At 48.7% G+C, this 23794-nt stretch overlaps 3 protein-coding genes across 3 annotated transcripts; 1 reads left to right on the top strand and 2 right to left on the bottom strand.

Annotated features, from left to right (window-relative positions):
- Positions 1 to 155: 155 nt before the first annotated feature.
- Positions 156 to 3137, top strand: LOC100653605 (monocyte differentiation antigen CD14-like). The gene is made up of 2 exons (XM_023549666.2): positions 156 to 1977; positions 2061 to 3137. Exons 1-2 carry the CDS (start codon positions 1975 to 1977, stop codon positions 3135 to 3137), a joined length of 1080 nt encoding a protein of 359 aa, XP_023405434.2. The 5' UTR covers positions 156 to 1974.
- A 15947-nt stretch (positions 3138 to 19084) lies between these two features.
- Positions 19085 to 21004, bottom strand: SLC35A4 (solute carrier family 35 member A4). The gene has a single exon (XM_010591158.2). It carries the CDS (start codon positions 21002 to 21004, stop codon positions 20030 to 20032), a length of 975 nt encoding a protein of 324 aa, XP_010589460.2. The 3' UTR covers positions 19085 to 20029.
- Positions 20926 to 23695, bottom strand: LOC111751044 (SLC35A4 upstream open reading frame protein). Its single transcript, XM_023549670.2, has 3 exons — positions 23312 to 23695; positions 22192 to 22290; positions 20926 to 21627 (listed from the first exon to the last, which is right to left on the bottom strand). Exons 1-3 carry the CDS (start codon positions 23324 to 23326, stop codon positions 21430 to 21432), a joined length of 312 nt encoding a protein of 103 aa, XP_023405438.1. The 5' UTR covers positions 23327 to 23695; the 3' UTR covers positions 20926 to 21429.
- Positions 23696 to 23794: the final 99 nt, after the last annotated feature.

The raw sequence follows: 23794 nt of genomic DNA, 5'->3' as shown, positions 1-23794 counted from the left end.
GTATATTTAATACTAATCTTTGCTCACGTCTTGGTCCTCAGGGTTGTCACTGTGCCCTGGCCAGGCCTTCGGGCATGGGTCCAGGTTTCAGGGCATGCTCAGTAGACACAAAGGGGGGAAGTGTTGCCTGATGAGACTTCCTTGTTTGGGTTGGAGGCCAATGCACAGCTGCTCCTGGAATAAAAAGGAAAACAGACAAATTTTTCATGTAGCTCTTTTCACCCAGGAGTCTAGGGGTGTGAAACTGTTAGGGCAGTTATAAAATGATAGCCCCTACTCCCACACTCTGGAAACTTACTTTTTTTCTTGGCAAAACAGGCGAGTTACTAATTAATCCACATTCAACATTGTCCAGAGATTTCCTTTCCTTCCCAGTACATAGGAATTGGGAGAAGGACAAGGGAGGGGAAGGGCAACTGGGAAAACAGTGTGGAAGTATCTTCTCAATTTCAGGACTGGACGTGGAGACTGTAAGGGAAGGAGCAACTTGGTCAAAGTGTCTCTGTTGAACATCTCTACTTCAGAAAGTTACTACTTAAGGAACAAGAAAGAAAAAAAGTACGGGAGTTGTTCTTCAGATGAACTTTCTTCTCTTGAACCCAATTCTTATACCCTCTTGGATTCAAGAGACGAAGTTTCCAATCTCTTTGAAAAGGCAGCCTGTTGAATATCTGAGAATATTCAGGAGACTGGGTTGGGGTGGCCGGTGGACAACACTAACCAAGACTAGGGAAAAGTGGTGGAAGAGAACCCACCTCAGGATGAGGTCGCTAGAGAAAGGGCCAGATGTCAGAGAATCTAGCCTTAGGCACTTCCTCATTCCCACAGGAAGGATGAGTCATCCTGGCACTGACCAGGTAGAAAGGCCCCCGAATGTCCTGCAGGATCCTTCCTGTCATGGCCTCTCTTCCATTGCAAAATTTCTCAGAAGGGGTGTGTGTGTGTGTGTGTGTGTGTGTGTGTGTGTGTGTGTGTGTGTGGGGGGGGGCTAGTAACCATAGTTTCAAGGGACATCTAAGTCAACTGGCATAACACAGTTCATAAAAAAATGTTCTACATCCTACTTTGCTGAGTAGTGTCTGGAATTTTAAAAGCTTATGAGTGGTCATCTAAGATATATCTATCAGTCCCATGCCATCCAGAGCAAAGGAGAATGAAGAAAACCAAAGGCACAAGGAAAATATTAGCCCAAAGGACTAAAGGACCACATGAAACACAGCCTCCACCAGCCTAAGCCCAGAAGACAGAGATGGTGCTTAGCTACCAGCACCCACTGCTCTGACAGGGATCACAAAAGACAGTCCTGGACAAAGCGGGAGAAAAATGTAGAACAAAATTCAAAGTCATGAAAGGAGACCAGATTTACTGGTCTAACAGAGACTGGAGGACTATGACCCCGCACGCACATACTTCACTAACTCAGAACTGAAACCACTCCTGAAGCCCACGTTTCAAAGATTAGAGCCTATAAAACAAACAATAACATACATAAGGAACATGCTTTTTAGTTCGATCAAATATGTAAGAACGAATGGGCAACTCCTGTCCAAAAGCAAGACGAGAAGGTAGGAAAGGAAAGGAACTGGATGAATGGACACAAGGGAACCTGAAGTGGAAAGGGGCAGAGTGCCGTCACATTGTGGGGATTGCAACCAATGTCACAAAACAGTATGTGTATAAATTTTTGAATGAGAAACTAACTTGAGCTGTAAACTTTCACATAAGGTACACACACAAATTTCCCAGAAGGGAGTGAGGTGGGTGGTTGGGAGGAAGAGAGGTGGGACAGGGACCAAGGTTCATTAGAGGGAACAAAGTGATCTATCAGGAGGATTGTGTAACTCTTAAGGCTGCAAAAGAGTTTGGTCAGATCCACCCGTAGACCTGCACGCCAGCGGGTACCCCATTTTGGGAAAGAAGCTGAAGCCCCTCAGAGTGCTCCAAGGGTGCAGAGGCTACGCGGACCTGTCGATCATGGTGAGTGTGCGGCTTGGGACGAACTGACAAACCGAGAACCTAAGAGACTGTTCAGGCCACCCTGACCTCCCCTCTCTCCCCAGGAGCTCGCGCCCTGCCTGATGCTGCTGCTTCTGCTGCCGCTGCAGCTGCTGCACGCCTCGGAGGCCACGCCGGAGCCCTGCGAGCTGGACGATGAAGATTTCCACTGCGTCTGCAACTTCTCGGATCCAGAGCCCGACTGGTCCAATGGCTATCAATGTATGGCTGCAGTCGAGGTTAAGATTCGCGGTGGCGGCCACAGTCTTGAGAAGTTTCTAGAGATCGCCGATACGGACCCGCAGAGATACACTGATGTGGTCAAGGCTCTGCGAGTGCGGCGGCTCACCTTGGGCGCTGCCCAGGTTCCTGCCCGGCTCGTGTTCGCCCTCCTTCATGCGCTCGGTTACTCCCGTCTTAAGGAACTGACGCTCGAGGACCTGGAGATAACCGGCACGTATCCGCCGCCGCCTCTGGAAGCCACCGGGCCTGCGCTCTCCGCTTTACGCCTCCGCAACGTGTCGTGGGCCACGGGGGGTGCCTGGCTGGCCCAGCTGCAACAGTGGCTCAAGCCGAACCTCAAAGTACTGAGCATTGAGCAAGCACACCCGCTTGCCTTTTCTTGCGAGCAGCTCCGCACCTTCCCGACTCTCACCACTTTAGACTTGTTAGACAACCCTGGACTGGGCGAGCGCGGGCTGGCCTCAGCCCTCTGTCCGCACAAGTTCCCGGCGCTCCAGGATCTGGGGCTGCGCAACACGGGGATGGAGACTCCGACCGGCGTGTGCGCGGTGCTGGCGGCGGCCGCTGTGCAGCCCCACCGCCTGGACCTCAGCCAGAACGCGCTGCGTTCCACCACAAACCCTGGCGCCTCTGGGTGCATCTGGCCCAGCGCATTGAGCTCTCTCAACCTATCGTTCGCTGGACTGCAGCAGGTGCCTAAGGGGCTGCCGGCCAAGCTCAGCGTACTGGATCTCAGCTGCAACCGACTGAACAGGGCGCCACGGCCAGAAGAACTGCCCCAGGTGGAAAACCTGATACTGGACGGGAATCCCTTCCTGGACCCTGGAGTCACCAAGCCCCATGAGGGCCCGCAGAACTCGGGAGTAACCGGAGTCTGTGGGCACTCGGCCCTGGTATAGGAAGGTCAGGCAGCCTGGCACTGCTCCAAGGGGCCTGAGGCTTGCCTAAGGCGCAGAGGAGAAAGATGAATGTTGAATGGGCTCATGTTGCCCTGGCTCTGAGGGAGCCCCGTAAAGAAGTCTCAACAAAACAAACTTCTGCCCCACTTTTATTAAAATCTTAACCAGTGAATTGGTGTCATTCATTCAGTAGACCTTTACTGGGTATGTGGTATGGCTGGGCCGGGAATCCATGGTACTTAGATTTTCTTAATTCTAACTCCCTAGTTACTTTAACCCTCTTCCCCAAGGAAAGAACTGCAGGAGCAGATGGGGAAGGGGTAAGGTCACCTTGCAAGGTTTGTGTGTGGGAAACAATGCTTGGTAAGTTTCTGCACAGTCAGGGCTTTCTGAGGAGAATCCTGTCACCTGGATTATTAATACATGTTTGAATGGGGAACATTCACAGAGGATACGGAACGCTTTCCCTCTGGTGCACTCCCAGAGCCATCTGTTCCCATTCAAGGGTAATAAAACCCAGAGCCATCTGCTTACACACTCACAGTCACACGTTTTTCTCTCTCTCCTCTTCCCTATCCACCAAGGGAGGAGGGGCAGCTGTACCACCTGTCCTATATAACCTCTGAGTTTCATAACTTCAGGGCTCTTCTCCTGAGGTGTAAATGCCCTCTCCACACACAGGTACCCTGGCTCCCAGTCTGGACTCAAATGTCAATGTTCCAGTTAATGGTCAAGTGCTTTAGCCACTTGTACCACTCAGGGATTCCAGGAGACCAGTTAGGAGCATGTATTAATAATTCAGGTAAGACATGAGATTTGATAGATTCATTAAGTAGAGTGATCGTTGCTTAGAGCTTAGGAAGATGGGGAATGGGAAGTTTCTACTAATGAGGTACAGGGTTTCTTCTAGGGGTGATAAAAATGTTTTAAGATTAGTGGTGATGATTGCACAACTTTGTGAGTGTACTAAAAACCACTGAATTATACACTTTAAAAGGGTGAATTACATTACAATAAGGTTGTTATGAGTTGCCAAAACAGACAGAGAGAGATATGATGATGATGATGTTGGTTAGGTAAGGGTGGTAGCAGTTGAGGTGAGAAAAAGTGGCCAAATTATGTATATAATATGAAAGAAGTACCAAAGATTTTCTGGCTATTAAGAGGTAGGATGTAAATGAAAGAGGGTGTTCAAGGATGATTCTATGGTTTGGGGTTTAGGTCATAAGATTGGATGAGATCACTAAGGGAGTAAGTGCAGATTTATTTTAAGAGGTTTAAGATTGACACCGCAACATTAAGAAGTCACAAAAATGAGAAGGAATCAGTAAAGGACTTGACAAAGAAAGGTTTGTGAAACAGGAGAAAAACGAGAAAGCCAACTGAAGAAACTGACTCCCACAGAGAGGAAGGGATGTGGTTGGTCCGAGCTGCTGATAGGTCAAGATGAGGATAACAATGGACCACTAGACTGAATGATGCAAAAGTCAGAAGTGTCCTTCAGAAAAGCAGTTTTCATGAAGTGCTGAGGATAAAAGCCTAATTGGAGCAGTTTGAAGAGAATGGGAGGAGAAGAGTTTTAGAAAGTGAGTAAGGATAATACCTTCAAGGAGTTTTGCTTAAAAAGGATTAAGAAATTAGGGCATTTAGTGAGGTCAAGAAAGGGCTTTTAAGTTTGCTGGTCTTTAAGATGAGAGAAATAATAGCATGGTTGTATGAAGATGGGAATAATCCAGCAGAGAAGGAAAACTTGATGATTTAGGAGAAAGAAGTGAGTCCTGCAACATCCTTGAGAAGGCAAAAGGGACTGGTGCCTAGTTCACTAGCGGGTGGAGGGTATTGGTCTTAATACAAGAACACAGTCAATTTATAGTGCCAGGCCGGAAGGCAGAGAGTATGGGCAAAGATGCTGGTGGGTAGATGTGGTAGCACAGTCTGTGGAATTTCCATTAAAGTAAAGCTCTGAGCACAGGTCTTCGCAAGACCCCTTTTCATTGTTCAGGATTCAACTCAAATGTCACTCCTTCTGAAAGAGCACTTCCTGCCCTCATCATTTTCTATTACAACATGCTGTTTTGCTTTCTTCACAGCGTTTATCTCAATCTTCTTTTTTTATATCTATGGAGTCCCTGGAGAGTGCAAACAGTTAACATGCTCAGCTGCTAACCAGATGGAGATGAACCAAGGTCCACCCAGAGGCACCTTGGAAGAAAGGCCTGGCGATCTACTTTTGAAAAATCAGCCGTTGAAAACACTCTGGAGATCAGTTTTACTCTGATACGCATGGAGTCGCAAAATCGACTTGATGCCAACTGGTATTTGTTTTGTTGGGTTCAAAGCTTCTCGAGCTTTATGAGCAGGAACTGTGTTAGTCTTTTCAGTTCTGAATCTCCAGTCCCTAAAGCAGAGCTTGGTACATGACAGGTGCTCAAAAAATCTTTACTGAACGATTGATTGAATGGATGAGAGGAGTGGACTGAAGTCTTGGCATTGCACCCATGAGGAAAGTGGCAAAATACTATCATTTTAATTGGCTAGGGATAAATAAGATTTGCCCAACTGAGGTGGAGGCCATAAGATAAACATGTCAGGGTTCTAGTGTCAAAACACATTATTTTTTTCTCTGCTATACACACCCAGCCGCCTCAGGAAAAGATTTATGTATCCTAGGCTGGAGGTGGGTGAGCAGGGCAGGCCCAGAGAAGGCCCAAGAACTGAGCAAACTGTTCTGAGCAGAGCATAGCTGAAGAATGTACACCGAACAGGGAAGGAAGTGAGCCAAGGAAGGGAGATGGACTGAGAGAAGCAGGGGTTCTATTTCCACACGGCACAATGAGGTCAGATATCTAGTGTGACACAGCTTAGACTGCAAGAGTAGGAAGTCGTGGTTAGAGGGCTTCCCTTTCTGAGCTAGGATGAGTCTTCCTGTGCCTTCCACTCTTGCCTGATTCAGTCAGATGGAAAATCCTAAGGCGTGTACTAAAATGCTATTAGAACTAACAACTTAGTTAAGCAAAGTTGCAGCATGCAAGATTAATATGTGAAAATAAATTGCATTTCTATACACTTGTAGTGAACAAACACTGAAATTAAGAAAAATCGCCATTTACAAAAGCATCAAAAATAGTAAAATATTTAGTAATAAATTTAACAAAAGAAGCACAAAACTTATACTCTGAAAACTATAAAACATTGTTGAAAGAAATTAAAGACGAAAATAAATTGAAAAACATTCTACGTCCACAGACATTAACATCGGTAAGATGGCAGTTCTCCCCAAATTGATCTACACGTTCAATGTAATCCTTATCAGAATCTCAGCTTGCTCCTTTTTAGAAATTGAGAAGCTGGTTTAAAATTCATATGGAATTGCAAGGGACCCAGAATGATGAAAACAATCTTGAAAAAGAAGAACAAAGTAAGATTCACACTTCCTGATTTCAAAACTTATTGTGGAGAACAATAATAACTTACCTGCCACCAGTGACTCTGCTGGTATTTGAAATACTTGTGGCATAGCTTCCAGCATCATAGCAATACGAAAGCCACCAGAGAATGACAAACTGACATATAGGTGGTGGTATTAGTCATCAGGAAATTCGAATCAAAACCACAATGGAATACCACTTCATACCTATTAGGATGGCTATAATAAAAATCATCAGGTAGTAATGAGTGTTGGTGAGGTTGTGGAGGTACTGGAACCCTCACACATTGCTGCTGGGAAAGTGAACTGGTGCAGCTATGCTGGAAAATAAATTACCATATGAGCCAGCATTTCCACTCCTTGGTACATTCCTAAAGGAATTTAAAACAGGTATTCAAACAAATACTTGTATACAAATGCTTATAGCAGTACTATTCACAATGGCCAAAAGGTGTAAACAACCCAAATATCCATCAACTGGTGAATGGATAAACAAAATGTGGTATGTCCATATAAAGGAATTGAAGTATTGATACCTGCTACAAGATGGATGAACCTTGAGAACATCGTGCTAAGTGAAAGAGGCCAGTCACAAAAGACTACAAAGTATGTGATTCCACTTAGATGTACAGAATAGGTCAGTCTACAGAGAGGGAGAGTGGATTAGTGGTTGCTTAGGAATGGGGGACTATCTGGGGTGATAGCTAACAGCTACACGTTTTATTTATGAAATGATGAAAATGTTCTAAAATTGTAGCAATAGTTTCTCATATCTGACTAAAAAACATTGAATTGTACATTTTAAATGGGTAAATTGTATCTATGTGAATTATATCTCAATAGAGCTGTTATTAAAAAAAAGAGTGCTTGTCTTTTAGAGATACATGCTGAAATAGTTATGGATGAAATAATAGGCTGTCTGGTATTGGCTTCAAAATAATCCATTTGGGGTGTGGAGGGGAAACATAAGACTAGCCCTAAGTTGATAATTGCTGAAGCTGAATACCTGGAGGCTCATTATGCTATTCTCTCCACTATTATGTATGTCTGAAATTTTTCATTGTAAACAAAAAAAAGAAAAAGAATTCCATGCAAAATCCTGACTCTTTCAGAATAGAGGGGACTGACATCTCCCTTGGTAACTTATTGTCCAGAGGCCTGTCCCAGAGGAGCCCTCCGGTTAGGGGCATGAATTATTGAGGGGAATCTGTGAGAGCTGGTAGCCATGGAGTGTGGAGAGCTAGTGAGCACAGGGGCTGGTTAGGGCTAGGGTGGCTCAGCTCTCCTGGCACTCACTGCCTCTCCCAGTCCATAGGCCATGCTGACGGTGGTGGTGGAAGTGGAGCTAGGGTGGGGAGCAGGTGAGAAGTCCCCCTCTCACACATTCATATTCTAGGTATTGCATCCTGGGAAAGCCTGTTGGGAGGGGGGAAGGCTAGGCCAGCTTATACTGGGAAACTGAGGCAAATGTTGGGGGCAGAATTTAGGAGTCCTGAGAGCCCAATTTCCCTCACAAGAGGTGATATGGAATCCACCTGTCTCAGGCCCTGAGGAGACCTGTCACCCCACAATTCTTCTGGAGGAACCCACAGGCCTTCGCCTGCTTCAGTCAGGCACCCTGGAGTCTCAGGTAGAGATGGGATGGGGTGAGGGTGGGTACAGGGGAAGATGGGGATGACACTGCTGACCCCATCCTTTCATATAGGAACAATGCCCACCTTTGACAGAGTCCTGGGCCCCAATGCTGCTCAGGTAGGGAAGTAAGATAGGGGCCTGGAGGGGGATGGTAGCCCTCAGCCCCCTGGATACTCGTGTCCTGACAGCCGTCCAAGGGCAGGATGGGACAGAGCACCAGAGGCAGGGGTACGTGTCTGGGTCTCCTTGCAGGAGGCTGAGCAGGAGCTGCTGCCACGAGTCCAGGGTGCATTGGGTTCTGTGGGCCATGGGTACAGTGTGGCCCTGCTGCTCCAGGGCTGGGAAACAGAGGCACCGTGGCTTGTGCCACTGGTGAGTCCCTGAAGAGCCACCATGATACGACTGGGCTCAACTCAGGCGTTGTCTCCTGCAGGAGACCTTTGGGAACCTTTTCTCCCCTTCCCAGCTAGATTAGATGTCCCTCCTCAGGCCTCCTATAGTGTCCTGTGGTCCATGTGGGCTATGTTGTCAGGGCCATTTGATGTAGCTGTTGGGGTTAGGAGGGGGAGGCTGGGGCCAATGGGGTGAGGGTCAGGGAGGGGTGGGGTACAAAGATCAAATTTTCAGAGAGGTCTAATTTCCACAGTTCTTGTTCATACTAATGACAATAAACTTGAAAATTTTGTTTTGGGGCTTCATTAGTTTGTACCCAAATCAAATTAGCTGCCTGTGAATCTTGTCAGGGACCCCTGCCATAGCAAACAGCAAGACCCACTGAAAATGTCTGCTCACCTGTCTGGCTCCCTGTGAATGTTGAGGGCTATTTCTGTCCTGGGCACCATGTCCCCAGTACCCAGCATAGACTTGGCCCTCAGGAAACGTTGAAGGAGGGATTAATCCTCTCTCCCCACTGAATCCCTTTCTCCACTTCAGCTGCTGTAGATGCTGTTTGAGGAAGCTCTGGCCCTCAGGGGCTGTGACCCTGTGCTCAGTACTCTTAGCCTGGTGCAGTCGAGATCCTTGGGGGAGGGGAGAGCACAGCCCCGGGGGCCAGGGCCAGGGCCAGGGCCAGGGCCGGGGGCTACTTGGAAGAAAGAGCCTGAGGCTCCTGGGGAGCCAGAATAGCTTGAGTCTAGTCCCACTCTGCTGTTTACCAGCGTGGGCTTGCCTCTCTGGTACCTCCTTTTCCCTGACTGTGAGATGGCTGAATTCTTGGTGCTGTCTCTGGTCCACAGGGACCCCCCCCCCGGGGGGGGCAGGGATCATGTCAGCTGGAGGCTGGGAAAAGGCTGGAATTGTAATAATTGTTCCTGTGTTACCCCAGCTATGCTCCAGTGGGAGGGCTAGGGACCTCCTCTCTCCAGGGGCAGAGAACACGTTGGTGCTGGATGTGCCTCCTCTGGGCTTGTAAGTGTCCACAGCCCACTAGGGCTGAGGGTCTTGTCTAAAGGCAGGGCTGCTGGCACCCCACCAAGCCACACTCTTAGAGGTTTCTGCCCACTGTCACCCAAGGGAGGGAGGGTTTGAGCTTGGGGACCTGCTTGTAGGGCTTGGGTCTGTACCTAGGACTTCCTCCCACACTCTTCTCCGTATCCCCATCCCTCTCTCTCCTCTTACCCCATTCACTTACAAGACTTCAACTCTATGTCCATTCCCATGTCCCAATCCAGTCATTATCATATTGGGTGATCTTCGGCATCTCACTGAGCAGAAATTTCCGTTTCTTCATCTGTAAAAAGGTGGCAATCCCAAATCACCCTCTTACCCTTACTGAGTAGATGAGAGGAGAAAAATAAGATTGTGAAGATGAGAGGCCTTAGGGATATCCCAAACACGGAGTCTTTGGGGACCTCCACAAGCTCTCTGTGCAGATGTTCTGGAGGGCTACATAGAATCCTGGTGCTTAGAATCTGAGCTCAGCCCCTCCTTCCTCCAGGGTAGTGGAAGGTGCCAGTAAAGTGGAGGTATCTGACCCAAGAGCTTCCCCAGAGCTGCACCTGCAGGTCACAGAGGATGGGGACAGGTGAAGACAGGAGGGCACCTGTCACCTACTCACCCCCTCAGCATCTGGCCTGAGCCCACCCTCTCCTCCACAGGGCCTGCTCTCTGCTCACCCTCACCATGGCCTGCCCAGGGCCTGACCCCCCTGAGGGGCCTGGGACTCAGGGCTTGTGGTGAGAAGCCTTGCGGATCCTAGAGCTCCCAGGAGCCAGGTAAGTGTGGTGGGGGCTTCTGAGCTGCAGTTAGAGGTGGGAGTTGGGCGGCTCACGTATAGACTTCCCAGGGCAGCATAAGAGTGTCTCCCCTTTTTCTCAACTCCCAGTGCCTAGGCTAAGATCCTCTGTTGACAGATGATGTGGTCAAAGGCAACTACGTGGAGAACAAGCGGAAATTATTAGCTGAAAAGAAATACTTCCAGTACGTTGATATGTTGATGAGTACACCAGGACAAAGTTTTGTAAATAGTGTCTTTAAATATCTTTTCATGTTTTTTCTGTTTTTTCCCTACTACTTTTTAAAATTTAATAGACCTTTTTTTTTAAAGAGCAGCTTTAGGTTTACGCAAAAATCACGCAGAAAGTACTGAGTTTTCATATACCCCCTCCCTCCTGCACAACATTTCTCCTATTATTAACATCTTGCATTCATGTGGTACATTTGGTACAACTGATGAACCAATACTGATATATTATTATTGACTGAAGTCCATAGTTACATTAGAGTTCACTCTTTGTGTTGTAGGGTCCTGTGAGTTTTGAGAAATACATCATGTCATGTATCCACCATTACAGTGTCATACAGGATAGTTTCACTGCCCTAAAAATGCCCTGTGCTCCACCTATTTATCCCTTCTCCCGCTTGCCCTAGAGATCTGACAACCACTCATCTTTTCACTGTCTCTATTATTTACGCCTTTTCCGGAATGCCATTTACTTAGACCACCTACTACTTTTTTATTTTTTCGTTTCTAATTCATTTTCAGCCACTTATATATCTTCAGGGAGCCCTGGTGGTACGGTAAAGTGCTCAGCTGCTAACCAAAAGGTTGGTGTTTTGAACCCACTAGCTGCTTCACAGGAGAAAGACGTGGCAGTCTGCTTCCATAAAGATTACAGCCTTGGAAACCCTATGGGGCAGTTCAACTGTCCTGTAGGATCACTATGAGTCAGAACTGACTTGACAGCACACAACAACAACCCTTTATTTACCCCCTGCCCTTATCCCCCATCCCTCTAGACCTAAGTAACCACTAATCTGCTTTCTGTCTCTATGGATTTGCCTATTCTGGACATTTTATATAAATGGAATCATACACTATGTGGTCTTTTGTGACTGGCTTCTTCCACTTAGTGTAATGTTTTCAAGGTTCATCCATGGTATGGCACACATCGGTACTTACTCCTTTTTATGACTGAATAATACTCCATTTTATGGACATACCACATTTTATTTATCCATTCATCAGTTGATGGACATCTGGGATGTTTATACCTTTTGGCGATTATAAATAATGCTGCTACAAACATTTGAGTACAAGTTTTTTCGTAGACATATGTTTTCATTTTTTTTTATACTTAGGAGTGGAATTGCTGGGTCATATGTTTAACTTTTTGAGGAACGACCAGACTGTTTTCCACCATGGCTGCACCATTTTACATGTCTACCAGCAATGTATAAGGGTTCCAATTTTTCTATATCCTTGCCAATACTTGTTATTGTTCATTTTTTTAATTATAGGTGCGAAGTGATATCTATTTGTGGTTTTGATTTGTGTTCTCCTAACGACTCATGATGTTGTGCATATTTTCAGGTGCTTATTGATCATTTATGTCTCCTTGTTAGAGAAATCTCTATTGAAATCCTTTGCCCATTTTTAGTTAGTTTATTAGTTTTTTTATTATTGAGTTGTAACAGTGTTTATACATTCTGGATACAAGTCCCTTGTTAGATGCACAATTTAAATTTTTTATCATGAAAATGTGTTACCTCTAGGATTCCCTGGGCTGTGCAAACATAATAATTAAAAAATAATAATGATGATACAATGAAGATCTATACAAGCTTGCAAATCTATTCTGTGGTACACAAAATCTGTTCTAGGGTACATAAGAGTGTGATTTGCGCCAGTTTCTTTCCCGCATCACCAGACATCTCTCTTCCTCCCTCCCTCTGGCAGAGACTGCCCCCTGCTGCAGATGCTTGCTGGTGAGGCTGTTGGTGAGGAGGTAGAGGGCTCAATGCCGTGGATTGTCTCACGGCTCCTGGGAGGAAACAACTACAGTGGCCTACTGCTTCGCCTGGACCCCGAAGGTGCCCCAGGGGAGGATGTAGGGTACTTTGGAAGCTTTGGGATCTGGCCTTAGGCCGGCCTCATCCTCCTACCCAAGCAGCTGGGAGTCTCAGCCCAGAGAGCTCGACCCTCTTGGGGGGCTGGGATCCAGGAAGTTGAGATCTGGAGAGGTAAGGCCAATAGCAACAGCGACCCATTGCTCTTGCCAGAGGCCTTCACCAGCTAACCAAGCACCTTTCCACTAACTGATCCACAACCCTATGAGGCAGATCTAACTTGCAGATAAGGAAAAGGAGACAGGCCTAATCTGTAGTTGCGGAAAGGGAGAGTCAGAGAGGGGAAAGGACTTGCCTGTGGTCACTCTGCCATTAAAAATTGGGCCTCTGTGAAATATTATGATGTCAGGGATTTGCTTCAAAAGAATATGAGGGAGGTCAAGTTGGGGGCATACATCAAACAAGAATGGCCATGAGTTGATAACTGCTGAAGCTAGGTGATAAGTAGGTAGATTTCCTATATTTTGTATAGGTTTGAAAATTCCCATAATAAAAGCTTAAAAAAAAAAAAAAGTCAGGCCCTCAGGCTGACTCCAAAGTCAACAAACACACATTTATGAGGCCAACACTTTCCCAGAACTTCCTTTGTGCCAGGCCCTGTGGAATGAGGAAGACAAGCTGGGGCAGTCTAGTTCGCACCCGCAGGGACAAATCAGTGGACAGCCAACTAGAGCTATCCATAGGCCAGTCTGGTATTATGATTAAAGGAACAGGCTTTAGCACCAGACAGAACTAGCTTGAGTTTCAGCTCTGCCACTCACCAGGAAGTTACTTGACTTCTCTGAGCTTCAGTTGCCTCATCTGGAAAATGTAGGGGGTGGCAGGATAGATTAGAGTTGCTGCTTGATTGGAGTCCTGAGTGGATAAAAAGAGGCAATCCATAAAAAGCCTTAGCTAAGTGCCATTGAGCACACATAAAAACCTGACAGGTGTTAACTATCTTTATGAATAGAATTATTAATAAAAACTAAAAATATTACAGTGTGTTTTGGATTCCAGAGGAAAGGAATGATTCACTCTGAGTCTCTCCTTACCCTCCTTCTCAGGAAGTTCCCTGAGCTTGCTCCAGGCTGCTTTGTTGGGGGGCCTCAAGAAGGAGGATGGAGGTGAAACAGGTGAGACCCACCCTGTGGGATGTAGTAGAGAAGGCCCGGGCCGACGGGCTGGCCTGAGGACCCTGCGTTCAGGCCTCCTCGGAGACACCCTGATGGATGGTGGGCTCAGCCAGCTAGGCTGGGCACTATGTGAGCTGCAGTTGAGAAAGGTAAGGCCTGGAGGCACCTGAGCTGGTAATGGCGAGAGCCTGCCCAGAACCCTCTTTCTGTAGGTAGTAAAACCCTCGAGCCAGCACCCAGGATGCCAGATGTTCAGACAGGCTAAAGCTGAGGCAGGGAGTCCCCTAGAACCACAGGTATGTCCCCTCATCCAATCACTTAGGAGCCCCAGGAATGTCTGCCTTCCTCTCCTCTATTTACAGAGCACACTGTGAGGGGGCTGGGGCTCTGGTGGTGCAGTGGTTAAGAGTTTGGTTGCTAACCAAATGGCTGGCAGTTCGAATCCACTAGCCACTCCTTGAAAATCCTATGGGGCAGTTCTACTCTGACCTATAAGGTCACTATAAGTTGGAATCAACTAGATGGCAATGGGTTTATGAAGGGGCCCTTCCTTAATTCATTGATTAACTAATTTATTCATTCTCAAACATTCATTGACCACCTACTATGTATCAGGCACAGTACTGTGTAAGCCCTGGGAAATTCCTATCCTCTGAGTTTACATCTCCTGGAAAAAAGCAATTACAATACTATGATCGGTGTTCTGAAGGGCTTATAAACACAGGGCTGTATGGGGCATCTAAGTCAGCCTTTGCAAGAGGGGGAAGGATGACTGTGTGGAGGAAGTGATTCCTGAAGGAAGTGGCCAGCAACGATGAGTGAAGAACATTCCAGGCAGAGAAAATGACAGGCAAAGACTCAGAAGAAGGTGAGTGCTTCATCTCTTGGGGAACTACAAGCAGCTCAATTTGGTGGAGAACACAGTTTGAGGACGAGAGTCAGGGGAGAAGGACTGGAGAGGGAGTAGGGGCCAGGTCATACAGGGCTTTGTAAATCTGTTGAGATGTTTGGACTTTGTCTTGAAGGTCAAGGAGGAGCCACAAGTATTTTAAGTGCTTTTCAGATGAGCAAACTGAGGCTAAGGGATGTGAGTGGCCCAAGTTCATTGGGATAATCAGAGGCAGCAAAGGTACAATCACACTGGAGACTTTATTAGACTCCTGATACAGTTGGTGCTTTCTTATCCTCTTGTGCTGCATGGCTTCTCTTGTGCAGAAGGGGGCACTGTCTTCCATGATTTATCCCAGGTGGCTGGAATCTCACCCTTGTCCAGCCTCTCTTGGCCCTTCTCTTCTTCCCTTTTCATAATTGCAACTTGTTTTTTTAAAGCTCTGGGCTTTGGGAATTAGGCATGTTAGCCCCAATTTATTGAGCTAGTGCCTGACACTGCTCAGTGTTTTTTTTTTGTGCTTTAAGTGCAAGTTTACAAAGCAAGTCAGTCTCTCATACAAAAATTTATATACACCTTGCTATATATTCCTAATTGCTCTCCCCCTGATAAGACAGCACACTCCTTCCCTCCACTTTCTATTTTTGTGTCCATTCGCCCAGCTTCCGACCCCCTCTGCTCTCTCATCTCCCCTCCAGACAGGAGATGCCAACATAGTCTCATGTGTCTACTTGATCCAAGAAGCTCGCTCTTCACCAGTATCATTTTCTATCCCATAGTCCAGTCCAGTCCCTGTCTGAAGAGTTGGCTTTGGGAATGGCTCCTGTCTGGGCTAACAGAAGGTCTGGGGACCACGACCTCCGGGGTCCTTCTAGTCTCAGTCAGACCATTAAGTCTGGTCTCTTTACGAGAATTTGGGGTCTGTATCCCACTACTCTCCTGCTCCCCAGTGGCTCTCCATTGCCCTCCCTGTCAGGGCTGTCATTGGTTGTAGCCGGGCACTATCTAGCTCTTCTGGTTTCAGGCCAATGCTGTCTCTGGCTTATGTGGTACTGCTCAGTGCTTTATCTCATTTCATGTTCTCTTCAACTTTCTGAGATTGGGGCTTTTACCAGATACATTTTATAGAATATGAAATGGAGGCTCAAATGGCTGAGGTAATATAACTAAGAAGCTGGGATCCTGATTTTATTTCAAAACCTTGAGTTTGACACACTGTCCTGGGAGGGTGTGTGTGGAATTTGCACTCCCAATACCTTCTCAGCAGGTGATAGATTCAGCAGCAAGCCACAGCCCAGGCCTCCAGTGGGAGCCCCAAGGTGGGCCTGGGGCTTGGGGCGGAGCTAGAGGGTTCTTCTCCACGTTTGCCCTGCTTAAGCACATTTTCCTCCAATGGCAGGAAGAATAGCATCTCTAGGACATGGGTGCCATCAAAAGCATCCGCTCCGAAGCTCTGAGGAACAGGTAACATCTCATCTACTCCAGGAACAACTGGAAACTACTGGCAGAGTGAGGGGGTGTTGCATAGCCCAGCTAATCTGCCTCCTGCTTACCTTCCCCTGACACTGGGGAGAAATATGGAGCTTCCAGTAAATGAAGGACCTGAAAGGCTACTGGATCCCTGAGGGAGGGGAAGGGAAGGGGTTGTTTTTCTACTGGATTGGATTAGGGATATGGCACCTGTTGGTAGAGCCAGTCCCTGCCCTCTCTCTACTGCCTCTTGAGTCTCTGCCCAGGCTAGGCCCTGGACACTGCTCTGGGAGTGGAGTTGTGCTGGAAACGTTGGGTTGTGTGTCACAATGCTGCGTGTATGCCTGAGATTCTGGCTGAGCCTAGACTGACTCCACTGAGGCCCGGCAGGCCCCAGATGTGGCCCTGCAGTTCTTCCTGGCCCAGGCTCGGAGGCAGAGATTGCGAAAGCAGCACCAAACTCAGAGCAGAGCTGAAGCATTTGGAACAAGAGGAGGAAGAGGTAGCAGGTGACCAGGTCAAAGGCCTGGTGGCTGAAAAGGTGAGGGATCAAGTAGGGAGAATCCAGTGTCGATCACAACAGACTAGTCCATACCTCTCATGGCCTTGTGGACAGATGAGGCAATTCTCAGTACCAAGTGCTGTGCTGGAGGGAGCGAAGGACTTGTGGGAACAAAGGGGTACCTGACTCAGGCTGGGGATGATCAGAGAAGATGGCATCTGAGACTTAAAGGACTCTGAACTCCATAAGAGCAGTTTTTGCTCATCACATGGAGGCACTTATGTAAAGTTAATATAACTTATTTGAACAAATTAAGAAACAAATATAATTTGGGGGCTTAGGGGGCATGCTATGAGAGAGGACAATACTGTATGCACAATGGTCCAGAGGGAAGGAATGAAATGATGGCTCTGAGAACTGCAAATTGTTGGGTATGACTGGAACCTAGCAGGTACATAGAGCCAAGGCTAAGAGACAAGGGCCTCAAATGCCATGCCTCAGGATTTGGACTTTACCCCAAAGATAATGGTGAACCATTGAAAAGTATGTGTCATTTCAGCTCTGTTCCTCACTAGTCATGTGATTTTGGGCAAGTTAGGTCACGTCTCTGATCCACTGTTTCCAAATCTGTAAAATGGCAACTACTCATATGGCTGTTACTGGATAAAATGAGATAATATACCTGAAGTATTTAGCACAGCACCCGGCACGCAGATGGTATTCAGCCAAGAGTATGTCTTAGTACTGAAGGCCTCTGAGGAGACACACAGATGGCACCAGGAGCAGAGAGTGCTGAGACTACAGCTGGAGGGCCTTCAGGCAGAGTGGGATGCTGCAGAGCAGGACCTGGTAGCCCTCTATGCCCTGCATGTGGCAGGCCACCTGAGCTCAGACATCCCGTGTGCTGCAGGTCAGTGGGGACAGAGGGCAGGCCTTGAGCTGGTTCCAAGGTGGCTGACTGATAGGCCTCTCTGATCTGGCCACAGGTGTTTCAGGCCTGGCAGAGGCTGTGGGAGGAGCAGGCTGTGACTGCAGAACAATACTACCGCAGCCTGCTGGCTGGCGCCCTGCAAGATACCATCAGCCTGGCCACAAAGAACCAGGAGTTCCAAGCCCAGAACCAGCAGCTTCATCAGGGTACAGACTAGGTGGGGGCAGTCATGCTGGGTCCCTGACCTGGGGAGAAATCTGGTGATCAGGAATCTTTCATGGGCAGCTTCCTTTCTCCTTATTCTTGAGGGTCCTACTTCTTGAGAGATGGGATATAACCAAGAATAACCCTCATTACAGATAATTAATAACACCACTTCCTGGTTTCACAGTGCCAGCTCCTAAACACCTAATATCCATTCTTTCATGTAATCTTTTCAGCTACCCATAGTAGGTTATACGTATCATTTGATTCTCATTTCAGAAATAAGACAACCCTCAGACACAGCTGGAGGGGAATGTAGAAAATTGTAACTCACACACAAATAAAAGACCAAACTTACTGGTCTGACAGACACTGGAGAAACCCTGACAGTATGGCCCCCAGACACCTTTTTAGCTCAGTAATGAAGTCCCGGCCAAGGTTCACCCTTCAGCCAAAGATTAGACAGGCCCATAAAATAAGACTAAAGGGGCACACCAGCCCAGGGGCAAGGACTACAAGGCAGGAGGAATCAGGAAAGCTGGTAAAAGGGACCCAAGGTCAAGAAAAGAAAGTGTTGACATGTCATGGGGTTGTTAACCAATGTCATAAAACAATATGTGTACTAACTGCTTAATGAGAAAATAGTTTGTTCTGTAAACCTCCACCTAAAGCACAACAAAAAAAAGTAAGACAACCTAAACTTAGAGATTAAGTAACTGCTCAAGAAGGGTAAAATGGTAGAGCCAGAATTCAAATTCAAGTCTGGCCGGCTATAGTTCTACACTGCAGAAAGCAGTAGTTCACAAGCTTCAGTGTGCATCAGAATCATTTAAACTAACCAAAAAACACAAAACCAGTTGCCATCAAGTTGATTTCGATTCATGGTGACCCCATGTGTTTCAGATTAGAACTGCCTCCACTAGAGAGCTTGTTAAAAAAAAAAGATTCCCAGATTCCAATCCCTAAGACTCTGCTTCAGTACCTCTGGGGTAGGCCCAAAACTATTTTTCACAAGCTCATTAGGTATTCTAGCAGAGAAGCAGGGCCTGACGTACCTCTGATCATGACAGCAGGTAACAGGCAGGAGAATCGGCAAGTGGGCCAGAGGAAATGGGAATCAAAACCATACCAGGTTCTTAAAAAAGTCTTCCAGCCTAGAGTTGAGTTTGTCCTGCCAGGCCCAGCACCTTCCATTCCCAAGACTCCCTCTAAATTCCTTAGGGCCCAGGTTTTCAGGGAAAGCTCAGAAGCTCTGTGACAGCTCCATAGAGTCACTAAAGGAAAAAATGCCTCTGGCAATAGTGGGATAAAACAGCTTTTTCTCCTAGTTCAGAAGTTCACCCTAGAATTAAGACATTCAGGATACCAGGGGAGTAAAACTATGTTTGAGAAGAACTGTGCAACACAGAAGACAAAGGACAACCATGGCCAATTGTAGGAACCACCCTACACCCCAGCACACTTTATTAAGACCTTATTGCTTACGCAGTTAGAGACACTGATTGAGCTATAGGAATTTCCCTACGCCTGGCCCCTTTTTTTTTTTTTGGCCCCAGGTCACTCTCCAGAACTTCCTGGCTGGTGGGAGCTGGAACACTGCTAGGTAGAAGCAGGACCCAGATGGGGTAGTGGGCTTCGAGAGGGTCCTTGGGGTGAGCAGAGAGATCAGGAGTGTAGGCTTAAGCCAAGGCCCAGGGCCAACATTCCCTGAGATGAGTCAAGCCCCAGCCCTCTCTGGGGTTTCCAGGAAAAATGCTAGGTTGGGGAGCAGCACTGTGGAGGGAGCAGGTCACCCAGGTACTGCTGGAGCAGGAGGAGTCGGCAGAGTGGCCTGGGTGACTGTCGTGTAATCTGTGGCAACTGGGTATTCCTGCATGAGTTGGGGACAGTATCACTCATGGAGAAGTCATGCACCATGCTGGGCTGGAGCAGCCAGAACCAGGCACGGGAACATAGGGTCTGCTGGGTGACAACAGTAGGCAAGGAAAGCTACCTGTTTCCCAGAGCACCCTTTGAGCAACTGCACTATACAGGATGAATCAGGAAGCTTCCCCCATCAGAGATGGGGTCTCTTCTCAGGCCTAGATATTGATGTTTCCCTAACAACTTAGTCTGGAAGAACTTGGGGCGGAGTGGCGGGTGGGTAGGAGCTTTCTTAACCAAACTCACTTTTCCAGTCTCCCAGGGGTTATCCCTTCATTCACCCACATCCAGAGACTGACCTGGCTGCTCCCACTTCCCCAGCTTTTCTCACAAGGCACTTATTACAGGGCTGGTGAGGGGAGGAGAGGGCTGGGAAGTAGCTCTGATGGTGGCACCCAATCTACAGGGTCAGGAATGGGGGTCAGGAGTCAGGGTGGAGGTGGTCAGGGCTAGCGGCTGCCATAGTAGAGGCGCACAGCCAGGCCAATGAGCAGTGTGGCCAGGAAGAAGGCGGCCGTGAGCTGCAGCCGTAGAAGGGCTGCTGAGAGCACGGCGTTGACCACCAGCGAGCAGGACACAACAAAGAGGCGAGTGATACTGCTGCCATGCTTCATGACAGCCGACATGAGCAGTCCGTTTAGTGCCTGACTCAGCACCACGAGTGCTGCCCATCCCGAGAAACCCTCCAGGAGGCCTGGGCCGGGGCCACTGCCTGCGTGCAGACCTAGGTTCAGAAGCACACCAAAAGTGTAGAGGAAGAGGTTCTGAAGTGCCAGGGGCAGCCGTTGTCGCTTCATGAGCATCTCTGTGTATACGGATGACAAGCCTGAGATGAGGCAGTACAGGACGAGGAGCAGTAGTCCCAGCGGGGTGATATGCAGGGGCATAGGGCCAGCAGCAGCTGCTGGAGGGGGCCCAGAAAATGTGTTCCGGGGGTTCTGGAGGCCACCTGCTGCATAGCAGGCCCCTGCTGCCATCAATAGCAGCAGTGCTAAACCCTGGCGTGCGGAGAGGCGATGCCGGAGGCAGAAGCAGTAGAACAGGGCTGTGCTTCCAATCTTCAGGTTGCTTAGCACCTGGTAAGTGCTGGGGTCCATGTAACGTTGAAGGTAGATCACCAGGTTATTGTTAGCGCCATAAAGGAGGGCTGATAATGCAAAGGGGACAGCCTGGCGCCAGGGTGGGGCCCCCTGGGGCCATGCTTGCCAGCCCACCAGCAGGGAGAAGGCGCACAACAGCAGCTTGGTCAGCTCAGTCAGCAGCACAGCCGAGGAGGGCCGGAAGGGCACTCGGCCGTCCACATGGCACAGTGCCAGCAGTGGGGCATGGGCACCATACATAGCAGTGGACAGGAGTAGCATCAGGATCCAGCGGGCCTGCCTGGGACGGCCCAGGCCTGGCAGACCCCCGTCCTCTACACTCATGCCCATACAAGATCCTGGGTGGTCTGTGTAGCAAGGGGCTGCAGGGAGGTTGTAACAGGGCTGAGGAAAAGCAAGTTATGGAGCCAGCTCCAAGGAGGGTACAGCTGTGGTACATTGCCAGAGAGAATATAGAGGATCAAAGTTAGCTGCAAACTCCACAGTCAGGGCTGGAAAAGAGGTTGGTGGCCCTTGAAGCCACAGTCTTGGGGCCAGTCCCATGGGGTAAGGGTGGGAAGGTGTCCAAGGTGCAGGCTGACCAGCCACTGTCCACCCTATGCAGGAAGGAAATCAAGGATGACGGTGGCAGGAAGGGTGGAGACAGCAAACGGGTGACAGCCAGGGAAACGAGATATGGTGTCTGTGGTTGAGAGGCCTCCACCTGCAGGCCCCAGCTGCTCATCCTGCCTCCCCCATGGGATCCAGAGCTAGTCGGGTCCCTTGCGCAGTGACTGCAGATAGTCCCTCAATGTCTTCTCCACGTTAGGCACAGCATATGCCTGGGCTACATAGATGCCAGTGCAGGTGCCCACGGCAAAGCCCAATACTGCTGACGCCCTTAGTTTGGCTACCACGTAGCCGGCCAGGAAGCCCTTGAGGAATGGGGAGGATAGGAGCGAGCCATCCTACGGAAGAAAATGCAGGGGAAATTCAGCCAGGCTCTTCCCTTTTCTACCCGAAGCTACTCAAGCTGGGCTTAGAGCATTCCACCACCTGCTCTTCCTCACTCTGGACATCTGCAGTATTCAAGATTTTCTCAAGGTTCTGGAGCCAGAAAAAGAACCCAGAGGTCCTGATTACACAATCTCAGAACTCTGAGATCAAAAGGCTCCAACCACAGAACCCCAATGCCAACAGGCCACGGAGATGCCCTTGAAGAATCTGATCTGATCCTTGCCTGCTTCTCCCTCCTCATTTCCTAGTATGCTCCCCCATGACTCGCCAGCTTCCTTTTACCCCCTCATGTTCATCATGCTACCTCCCACCACAGGGACTGGCATATGCTGTCCTGTCCTTTTCTCCCCTCTTCATCTAGTTAACCCCTACATAAACTTAAAGTCCCAGCTCAAGTGCCATTTTCCCAGGAAAACTTTTGTTGGTGTCACTGAGAAGAGGTCCTCAGTAATCATTCCACACTCTCAAAGGCATGTTGGGCAATAACGTTTAAGGTGGAGGGAGTTGGCCCCTACCTGGCCCACACCACTGTTCACTTCATCTTCTACGCGCCGCTGCAGGCGCTCCAGCTGATTCTTGAGAAACGCCAGATCCTTAAGCTTGGGCAGAGAATCCTAGAACAAGTGAGAGGCTGGCTCCATTAGACTGACCCAGTCCCATCCCCTCTCAATTCTATTAGGGGCTGGGGAAAGTGGGCTTAAGCCTGAGAAACCTCTTCGTATTAAACCTTTCCTGAGATGGCAGCAGTAGAGAAAGAAAGGCATTGAAGAGCACAGAATTCACAGGGGGTGGGGGTGGGAAGCAAATGGGATCTGTATCAGTAACTTGCAACAACTACTACAGGTAATGTATATAGCAAGCACTGTGTTGGAGAGGCAGGAGGAGCAGCAAGGGGACCTCCAATTAGGTCTATCAGAAAAGCACTACTGACTAGGAGCTCCCTGAAAGTGGCGCCCAGATCTGTCTTCACTGTGTCCTGAGACCCTGGCGTCAAACAAGTACTAGAAAAACGTATGGGTGGTGGTGGACTTCCAGACTAATGATGCATAATGGACTGAGGCAATTTTCTGAATAATTTAGGGGTAAAACTGGTTTCTCCCTGGGCTTCCCTGCTTCCTACTCCCCACCCCAGTAGGCCATGGAGTGAGTGATTGGAGACGGAGAATGACTGCAAGAGAATGTGTAAATAAACTGAGTGATTTTTTGATCGAATATAAGTATGAAATTCAGTTTGTGCACAAAGGAGTGTTTAAATGACGGTGAGTGTCCGTGTGGGTTGTAGACACGTCTCCGGGAATAAATTTCCGGAGACTATGGAGTGGTGAAAGTGTGACCATGCATTACTGCAAGAACGTGTGAAGGGTGTAGAAGTATATCAGGATGAACGTATTTTTGAGTGTGTACAACCAACAGGATCGTGATGGTCCCCGGGGAATCCCGGGCTCGCGCAGTTCTCCCTTCCCCCACTGTTGAGGCAGGCAATAACCGCGCATCCAGAGGAAACAAGAAAATTCTAGGGGAAACAAGAGGCACCGCCACCTCTGGGCCACTCCACTGTCGCTTCTCCTAGGACCAAAATGGTCATGGAGTGTGAAGACCACACCCGACTTCTGATCCCCCGACACGTTCACTCACCTTGTCATCCGCCATCTTCCCCGCCGAACTTGTTGCGCAGGCGCAGCCCCAACTCTTTCATGCCCGGTGGTACGGCCATTTTTACTGAGGGCAGAGGCACTTCCGGGACATCTTTAGAAAGGGCGGAGGCGTTCCCCTCGCGGAGGAGCCCTAGTCCCACGTGACCCCATCCGTTGGGTTCCAGGCTGCGTGTGCGCGCGCGCATACTACGAGGGCGCGATGATCTCACTCTTGTGCGTGTGCGCGCAGAGCACGTTCGCCGTCCTGGTCTTCCGCGCCTGATGAGCTCATAGTTGCGCCGCGGTGTCAGCGGGCCTTCTGGCGTCCGCAGCTTTCCCCAGATCCACGCACGGAGTCAGGCACCCACTTGGGGATCCAAACGCCTGTTTACACGCACCACCCCTTGGCAGGCAACGCTGTTCAGGCCCGCCCCTTCCCGCCCCCGGGACCCTGCCCCGCCCAGTGCTCGTGCGGCCCCTGCTG

The sequence above is a fragment of the Loxodonta africana genome, chromosome 2, assembly GCF_030014295.1.
Source record: "Loxodonta africana isolate mLoxAfr1 chromosome 2, mLoxAfr1.hap2, whole genome shotgun sequence".
NCBI lineage: Eukaryota > Metazoa > Chordata > Mammalia > Proboscidea > Elephantidae > Loxodonta > Loxodonta africana.
The sequence above is the reverse complement of the archived record's forward strand: the minus strand, read 5'-3'. Positions and strand labels throughout refer to the sequence as shown.

Excerpts from the sequence above, each read along its gene's own strand:
- SLC35A4 (XM_010591158.2), bottom strand. The coding sequence starts at position 21,004 with ATGAGTGTAGAGGACGGGGGTCTGCCAGGCCTGGGCCGTCCCAGGCAG.
- LOC111751044 (XM_023549670.2), bottom strand. Across the intron at positions 21,628-22,191 it reads TGAACAGTGGTGTGGGCCAG|GATGGCTCGCTCCTATCCTC; the intron begins GTAGGGGCCAAC and ends TTTCTTCCGTAG.